Consider the following 9,383-nt stretch of genomic DNA (forward strand, 5'->3'; position numbering starts at 1 on the left):
AGATGCAAAAACAACTTTTCAGTTCGAATTATTTACTGCGCATCTTCACTAAATCCAGACAGTCATTATTTAATGGCAAAATGATGGTCTGCGCTGGCGGTAGCTGTTAGTTAATCTGTCCCTTAGACTCATGTTTACAGTCTTGAATCTCCCAGTAGTGACTCTTGAGCTATGACGTCAATGACAGATGTACAGAATTAGTATAACACTTCTAGTACAGTCTCACTGCAGAAACCAACCATTAACCCATTACCACTTCAATATCAGAGTCAACTATAAGAAGCACTGGCCTCCTGAAACACTGCCACTTTACTTTGTTATGAGATACCAGGACCAACTTTTCTTCATTTTTATGTTGTTTTATTTGGAATAGCATGCACTGATGAATCATTAAGGATGTGAAGTCAAATGTGTGTTTCATTTCTGCTTTGTCCTGAAGGATTTGTACTGTAACACTTAATGTTGTGAGATTTTACTGTACTGTTAGTCGTGTTGATGTGTAAATTGAACTGCAGTGTCTTGAATAAATTGCTGTTGTAAAGGAGATCAGATGTAGAGTTGGTGCTGTTTAACCTCTCAGAGCTCCTGGTAAAATGCTCTTTAACTTGTAGAGTATAGTTATCACCATAACAGCTGTGTGAAAGATCATTGTGACCTGATGATCTGTGGTGATCTGTGTTTCAATGACCATCTGTACAGTGATCACATGATCAACATCACATTTGCTTAGTGATGTAGAAATCCTAGTAAGCAGAATCTCTTTTTTTTTACTTGATTTAAAATGTTTTCAAGTCTTTATTTCCAGGTTTAAATGAAAGACTTTCTGTGTATGCTTCACCGTGTGTTGTACATTATATCCACTGCTGTATGTGTATCGTATGTTAAACACCCTGACATTTACATATCTATTGTGATGTGCTGCTGGTTTGTGACTTTATTACCCTGGTAACAGTTAAAGTGAAGTAGATGTTGGCATACAAAACAGTCATTTCTTTCTCAAGTTAGATCTTACATCTGTGAGCAAGAACAAAAAATCAGATATTTCACTTCCGCAGAAACTGAAGATAAACCTCAGTGACTGATCGACTTGTACAGTTCAATATCTCTAACGCTGAAGCAATTTCTGTTTAAAAACATTCACTTTTTGTTTTGTAATAAAATGTTGACAATGAAGCGCTTGTCGTTTCTCTCTTTGTTAAACTCCTTTTTTCTGAACAAACACTGGAAGCCAAGAACACAGACGATGTAATTAAACATAGTCAAATTTAAACATCAGGGCTTGTATTCATGAAAAATCTGTTGTGCACCCTCCACTTTCTCTGCTGCTGATGTCCTCCTCTGTACTTCTAACATTTCTGAATCATAAGACCTCTTTTAAGGGTTAAGATGCTTGCTGAATGACTTTCCTTCATTTTTAAGAGGAATTTTCTTATAATTTTGTCATAAGGAGCCACTCTTTGCATTAAGATTTTTCATGAATACGGGCGCTGGACTTTCAGCTTCTCTAAAACACTCGTGATATAAAGGATCTTCTGAGTGAAGTTTTTTTTTGTGTGAGGAAGTTTGTTTTCTGTATTCGTGCAGTGAACACAATGATGACTTCTCTCCAGACTGATTTGTTTTATATGATAATGTTGATTTTGGAGAAGTAGCGGTTTATCATCTTCTGGTTGTGCAGATGTTGTATTTTTACATGAAGCTTTGTTCCAAGTTTCTGTGAATTTCTGCCACTTGTAAAGTTAAAATATCACAGTTCATATTAATGTTTACACTATTTTTGTCAGGGTCTTGCCAGACCCTTGTGTTGGAGTCAGGTCTTATTCTGTATGGCAAGGTCCTGACAGTACAATGTTCTGTGTGGGAACACGTGGCTTCATATGATGGGTTTTTTGCAACACGTGTTTCCAGTGTCTTGTCACTTTTACCCCACTCCCTTGTTGTGTTCTCCCGCTTTGATTGTTTAATGATTTCCACCTGTTCCCATCTTGATTGCTCCCTTTATTAAGCCCTCGTGTTCTCTGTCTTGGGCTGTTTCTCAATATGCGTTCTTCAGCGATCTTGCGTCCTCGTGTCCTCGCTCTACGTCATCATTAACGGTCGAAGTTCAATTCCAATTCTCAAGAACGCAAGGACAGAGGACGCATGAAAATACCCAGATGTGTTCTTGATATCGAGGATGCATCGAGTGCAGACTTGCTGAAATCGCTTTACGCCCCAGAAGTCATTGCGGCAAAACTTCCGAGTTCGTTCTTCCAAGGTCGCCTGGCAAGACCGATCTCCACAAGGACGCAAGTCTGTTCTTTGCGTTCTTAGAATTGAGAAACAGCCTTGTGCTTGATTGTTTGTTCAGATTCTGTGTGTCTTCCTGTGATTCGTGTTCTTCTTCAGCCAAATCCAGATTCTGTGTGGTTAGTTTAGTAAGTTTGTTATTTAGTTTTATGTTACCCTTCTGTCCATTTATTGAATTGGGTTTTGTTTTCTGTGTTATTTAAATAAAACTCCCATTTGTGTTCACTATACTGTCTGCGCCTGGATTCTGCATTATTCGTGTCGTGACAATTTTAGCTTATTTATAATAATGTTTATTACATTGATCAAAATATACACACACATTGATTAAAGTTAGCATTCAATTCAACAAATAATCTACCTTCCCAAAAGCAATATTTTAAAAGTTAAATATCAAGTCATTAAAAAAGTCTAAATACAAATATTATTGTAAGTATAGTGGTTCATAAATGTTTTCGCGTCAGGATTTTAAGTTGTCCATTTACGTGGTGGCACAACACAACGCCAAAGTTGTTTATTGTACAAATGTTAGCAAAATAAATTTGATGTTTCTCTTATTATATGCATTTAAATTCTTTTTCCATCAGATCAGTCCATAACCACACTGTAAAAAGTGAAAAATTGAATCAACTTAAAAAATTAATTCAATTTGTAACATCTAAAAATTTTAGTTTTTTTACGTACAATTGTACTTTAGTAGAACATTTTTCATTCAACTTTTAACTTATTACAGTGCACTTTTATATAATGTAAAACTTTTTGTTAAAACCAGAATTTGATGTCAGTGTCTTGGTTATTATATGTATATTATATTACATAATATATGATGGACAAGTTCAGTTCACTTTTGTGTTGTGTTGTCATTGATAGCTACACGTCCATGACCGTGGAGTCACCAACTCCCAGAAGCTTGTCTGTTTAAAGGGAATAAATATACAAACATTAAAATACATCCTTCTGATACGGATATATTTCATAGCCAGTAGGCTTGAATTACATTACAGTCATTATTATAATTATTATAATTAGGGGAGGGGCATAGTCATTCTAGAGAGCTTTCGATTGGGCTAAAATTGTAGTGCATGATGAGTCATTGCTATTTTTCTCACGAGAGATCTACTTTTACATTTTGTTTATCTCCAAAATGGCTTTAAGGAAAGTCTTTGCGCTTTTATATTGACAGCCCTTCCAGACAGTTACTTTATTCATCTTTAAATTCATTTAGTTAGCATTTAAGATTACATTAGCATATGGATGACCTCCAAACCAATAGAGTAATTCTTACCCCGGTACGCGGGCAGTGAATCTGGGCGTACCACTCCAGGCAGTACAGGCAGACATGAATGCCCTGACCGATGAACAAACACATCCACATAATGATGTTCCACACCGGACTCGTCCTTTTGTCATTCAGTGCAAACGTAAATATCACTGAAAAAATACAAATGACAATTCACTATATGAAAGCAAAGCAGTTTAGACCTACTGTCAATCAAACTTTATCTCTCTCTCACTCCTATTCCAGCAAATGTGCAAAACATCACGGGATAAAAGAAACCAAAGCCCATAGTGAAGGCGTATTCATGAACCGCAGCTGAAACCGCAAATATAGAAAGTGTGGCCACCGAGCGAAACTTCTCACCTGATAGCTGAAACAATGAGAATGAGTTTTTGTCATTGCTCATATCGTATATATGATCAGATATCATTAATGATGGCATTCACTTACCCTGAGGAAATCACGATAACCGTAATAATAAAGCCAGTCGTGTACAACAATGTTCCACGTGCGGTAATAATTGGTGAAGGACGTTGAATTCCACCAATCCTGATCACACAACCAAATACAAATGACTGAAATATCAACAAACTTGATTTGTTTTAGGTAAATATATACTACAACATTTTTTGGAATCAATTAAATGTCAGTCCAGAAACCTCTGGGGCTTTACTGTAAAAAGTTTTGTTGGTTCAACTTAAAAAAGTAAATTTCCTGGTTGTCTTAAAATTTTTATTAGCATAACATACTAGTTCATGCAAAAATTGTGTCAACTAATATTTTTTACATCTTTTAAGTTGATTTAACTCAAAAGTCTAAGGCAAATAGATAACGTACTTTTTTAATTTCATTGAAAAAAATCTTGTTTTACAGTTAGTGAAGTGCGTGTGTGTGTGTCTGTGCATGTGCGTCTGTGTGTGTGTGTGTGTGTGTGTGTGTGTGTGTGTGTGTGTGTGTGTGTCTGCATGTGTGTGTGTTTACCTTGTAGAACATCCGGTCAGCAAATCGCAGTATCTCAGCAAAAGTATTGAGCCAGCAGTGCAGAAAGGCATAAAATCCCAACATTAATATCAACATTCCTAAGAACCAAAACATCAAACAGATTCTCATGCATTAAAGAATAGAGATGATGAACACATGAGCAGATGATAAAGTTGACTTGTTAGTGTGTTATAGTGTATAAATACCTGGAAAAGCAGCGTGAAACAGAGCCAGTATGAGTGTGCGCGTACTGAACGCTTGACTGCTTTTATTCATAAACACTGGGATGCACAATCTCACCAGTATGAAGTACAGATAAAACACACTGCCTAATACCTGAAGACACAACAATCAAAAACTCACATATAATTCCTCATTTGTTCTTTAGCTTTTAGGTGAAAGGGCTTTGTTTGTTTGTTTGTTTGAGAGTAAACATTAAATCCCACCTTTAGAAAGTTCATGCCAACATAGTTCCACCTGATACACGTGTTCCTAAAAGAACAACAAACACTGAACATATTGATTTTTTACTTTGTAAGTTTGTAATAAAGTGATGTCACTATACTGATAAATCTGATTACCGTGGATAAACCTCCCGATAGATCAATGTGGGACAAAATAAGAAGTACAAATAACTGTGAAGAGACGGATAGCGCAACACTTGACCTGTCAAGGTAAACAGATGATGAGTGATCATATAAATAGTCCTATATTCATATATTATAGTATTGTAATAAATTATAATAATATCATATTCAGAATTTAGCAGTAGTGTAAGATTTAACATCGTTACCTTTCTGTGATGTGTTTCTAACAACGACTGATATCGTCTCACGGATAAATGAGTAACTCTTCATTAAAAATCTGATCTGTGAAACAACAATAAGATTTATCCCTCCATCCATCTCTTCTCTTTATATTAGTTCCTTCGTTAGCATAAATTATAATTTTATATTGACATTTATTTAAATCAATCCTGACAGTTTTGTTCAATGATCTTTGGATCCCAGACCTCTGACCCCATTACTTTGCTTTACTTTTTTCAGTGACCTAGTTTCTTTTATTTGTCAGATTAGAAGACTTTGGACCCTGAACCTCAAATAAATAATATTTTCTGTATACCGCACACCTGATCTGTCAAATGCCTTAAAATAACCACCAGAATGTCTGTGGTAACTGTGTTATAAAAGGAATAATTTACTCTGGTCCTTTGAATTATTTGAAAAAAAATAATTGGTGCCGCATTGCACCTTGGGTGTGCATTATTTTCTTATAATTCAATGGCCCGGAGTCAATTATTCCTTACATAATCAACAAATCGTCCCGTCGTCAATTATTCCTTAAATGTAGTACAGTATATAGATTAGTTTACCTGTTCTAGTATGATGATGAATCGGGATGCGGGAGGCAGTTGGTACTTTAACACAACATACACTGGAAATATTCCCAGAATGCTCAGCTGAGTAACACACAATATAAGTGCTGACACTGCTGTTACACAAGTCCTGTGCTCACAGCGATGGTACCGTCCGGCCCAAACTCTCAGTACATGATACGGTCCAAACAATGTGTAACAGAACATGAGAAACCAGGCCCATATCACAGTATTCAACTGCCCGAATGCGTAAAAAAACAAATCAAAGTCCAGAACCAATCTGAAATATACAAAGATTTACAGTCTTTAAACATCTGTTTTAGTAAAAACACAGCTTTAGGTGTACACATACACAGAATGATGATGTCACACACACACACCTGCCATGATCAATGTAATCCACCGCTAAAGTACTCAAAGCGAAGAGGAAAAGAGCAGCGATGAACATGTGATAGATGGTCCTGATGTGATTGATCTCAAATAATTCACTAAAAACACACACAAATAAACATTTCACTTCATTTAACTTTATTTGTTTTTATCATCTCAGTTGAACTTTCTCCTATTTTATAAACTAGTTTTAAGCCCTCTTCACCCAAATTTTTTCCTATTTATAGAGGAATTAGTCACTTTCCTGATGTTTAATGCTTTTAAAGGGTTCCTGAAAATATTGTACTCACTCCAGCAATGAACATCTGGCCACAAACATCTTCTCTTGCTTCAGTCTGTGCCTAAAAACAAATATATATGTATAAAAACTCCTTCATCTTGATAAAATCTATGATGAGAAGAAGACAGAAAGCTCACCTGCCGTCACAGCTTCCTTTTCCATCAGTGTTTCTGTGATTATCATTCACGGTGTTTTGCATCAAGTCTGTGAGCGCTTTGTCCAGAACTTCATTGAGTTGAGATTTAACATGTTTGATCACATCTGCTTTAATCTTCTGCTTAATAAAACAAACACACACACATGGATGTAATGAACTGTTTACAACAACACCATCAAATCTTTATAGTCTCTCACCTCAATCTCATCTCGTCTCTGTGTCACTTCCCTCCCATGAGTCAAATTATCATCTGTAACATCAAACAGTACCTTTAATACAAAATATTCATTGAATTGTGTCAATCATTGTCTGAATGAGTGATTCCCAAACCTTTAACAACCTGCTTAATAATTAAAATTTGTTTTAAAACAGTGTTAGATGTTTTTTCAAAGAAACTCGTTTAGAGGAAAGAAGAATGAACTTTTCATTTAATTTCTATGGATTGACCGTGACACTGTGGCTTCATTATTTTCTTTTATTTTATTCTAGTCTTGTAAAGATAAATGAGCTTGAGAATCACTGTGCTCAGTAAAGTATCGGTACAGTAAAACATCATGAGTAGAGTAATACAAACTCACGTCTAATGAATCCGTTCTCTGAGCGATGCTGATCTTCACCGGATGCTCGTGGATTTGTGCGATGAATCACACCGTTGCTTGTGTCGTGTGTGATCATGATTTCTGTTGTGAGTTTGAGTCAAAGTTTAGTGATATGAAACAGAAATACTGAATATACACCAGAACTCTAGACACTGTAAAACATTTTGTCAAATCAACATATTATGTTACTTTAACTTAAATTAAGTTAAACAATTCAACTTGTTTTTAAAAGTTATGTCAACTCACAAGTCAAAACTTAAACTTAAATTAGAATTATAATTTAATTAAACAAAACTGATTAAATGATAGAGTGTTGTCGAGCTGTCGGTAAGCTAAGGTTTAATTATACAGAATTTATGAATGTATTTTATAAAATGTCATAAAACTACACTGTAAAAAACATGCAGCATTTCTGTCAAATCAACATATATTTTTATGTTACTTTAACTTAAAAGAATTAAGTTAAACAATTTCAACTTGATTTTATAAGTTATGTCAACTTTTCACAAGCAAAAAACTTGAAATAGTAGGTTGAATTAACCTGGCACCATCTTTTGAGAACCACTGCTATATAGGAAATGTAAGGCCAAAGTACTCGATTCAGATGATAAAATATGACAAATCAACAATATAAGTTTAACAATCCTTAATTGAACAAAGAAGCATCTTAACTTTTCTCTATGATTTAACTTTGAATGTTCTGGTCATTGTTGTATATGACTGTATATTTATTGTATTGACCTAAAATAACCTGTGTTAAGCAGGTATATTTCACCCCCGTCACTACAACTAGATTACAAAACTAAATGTAAACAATGATAACGTTTGAGTGAGGGGACTTGATGACTGCGAGTAACCTCGTACTGTTGTGTGTATTATCATCTGTTTACCATCTCAGATGAAGTCTGAAGGAAAGCTGTGGACAGCAGATTTATGCCATAAATTACAGTATTGACAACTGAATGCATGAGGATAATTTAGCAGTGACTGCCAGTGACTTCTTTTTCGAGGGTGCTTGATGCGAAGTTTGTCACAACGTATTGTTCCTTATTATAAAATATGTGTTCTGTGTGTCGAGAGATCGTGTGTGCATTACGTGTCTTGTCAAAATAAGTGCCTGCTCAAGATGCATCTAAGGGGTTTATGATAAAAGAGACGCTCCCTTTTGCCAGATACTCACATAATCTCATGCATAATCAAAGTTTACTGTTAAGGGAGTGTCTTGTGTGTCTTTTGTGAATGTGAGCGTCTCTTTTATAATAAATGGTTTTGACGCGTGTGCAGCAGGCACTTATTTTGACAAAACACGTGATGCACATGGTTCACATGATGCAACAAACACACATTTTGAAAACACGAGCAACACACATGACACTCAGAATAAAGAAAAAAAGGAAGAAAAATTTCACGTCAGAATGAAGAATATTTTGCATGAGAAACTAAACCAGTTAAGTACATGTTGTGAATATAAGAATTTAAGAAAATATTCTTATTTTGAAATATAAGCTAAACGTGCTACAATAATGTATTAAAGATATAAGATTAAAGTCCCCAGCAGTCTGTCATTGAAGGATGACTTGAATATAACATGCAAACTGAATGATCTCTGAACACAAATGTAAAACAATAAGTCAGAATATTCAGAAGGATGACATGAAGACTGAACTCACCTTATAAATGTTCCTCAGATAAACTGAATGTGTGCATGAGCTCTGTGTTTGTCCTGACTGCATGTGTGTGTGTGTCTTTATATATCAGATTTGCTCTGTTTAACCGTGAGGTCACACACAGATTTACCACGGTACTCTTATTGATCTGTTTAGTGACTGAATTCTGTCCCACTGACCCTAAATTCATCTGAACATCATGGTATAATAATAATAACAACAGTTTTATATCACTGCATTGATAAGTGTTTGTCATACAAAAAAAAAAATTCTGACCAAAATAAAAATTTGTATAAAACGTATAAATTATACGTATATTTCTGCAGTTGAAAATATATTTATTTTTATCTTTTTAAACCTGTTATG

General features: G+C 35.0%; 1 protein-coding gene and 1 long non-coding RNA gene across 2 annotated transcripts; both read right to left on the reverse strand.

Moving 5' to 3' along the window:
- Positions 1-2,566: 2,566 nt before the first annotated feature.
- Positions 2,567-3,716, reverse strand: LOC141365758 (uncharacterized). Its single transcript, XR_012370781.1, has 2 exons — positions 3,575-3,716; positions 2,567-3,203 (listed from the first exon to the last, which is right to left on the reverse strand). It is a non-coding gene; the product is annotated as an uncharacterized lncRNA (long non-coding RNA).
- Positions 3,717-3,788: 72 nt separating this feature from the next.
- Positions 3,789-9,175, reverse strand: soat2 (sterol O-acyltransferase 2). Its single transcript, XM_073870082.1, has 14 exons — positions 9,021-9,175; positions 7,330-7,431; positions 6,949-7,001; positions 6,732-6,871; positions 6,605-6,655; positions 6,305-6,412; positions 5,922-6,204; positions 5,343-5,418; positions 5,131-5,215; positions 4,996-5,041; positions 4,756-4,885; positions 4,550-4,647; positions 4,019-4,117; positions 3,789-3,938 (listed from the first exon to the last, which is right to left on the reverse strand). Exons 2-14 carry the CDS (start codon positions 7,424-7,426, stop codon positions 3,789-3,791), a joined length of 1,416 nt encoding a protein of 471 aa, XP_073726183.1. The 5' UTR covers positions 7,427-7,431; positions 9,021-9,175.
- Between the last annotated feature and the right edge of the window lie 208 nt (positions 9,176-9,383).

This window comes from Misgurnus anguillicaudatus, chromosome 8 (genome assembly GCF_027580225.2).
Source record: "Misgurnus anguillicaudatus chromosome 8, ASM2758022v2, whole genome shotgun sequence".
Classification (NCBI taxonomy): domain Eukaryota; kingdom Metazoa; phylum Chordata; class Actinopteri; order Cypriniformes; family Cobitidae; genus Misgurnus; species Misgurnus anguillicaudatus.

What these genes read in the sequence shown, in the direction of transcription:
- soat2 (XM_073870082.1), bottom strand. Translation starts at nt 7,426, where the DNA reads ATGATCACACACGACACAAGCAACGGTGTGATTCATCGCACAAATCCA. An exon ending in TAGAAACACATCACAGAAAG is followed by an intron (nt 5,216 to 5,342) that starts GTAACGATGTTA and finishes TTACCTTGACAG; the next exon opens with GTCAAGTGTTGCGCTATCCG. An exon ending in CTGACCGGATGTTCTACAAG is followed by an intron (nt 4,118 to 4,549) that starts GTAAACACACAC and finishes TTGTGTGATCAG; the next exon opens with GATTGGTGGAATTCAACGTC.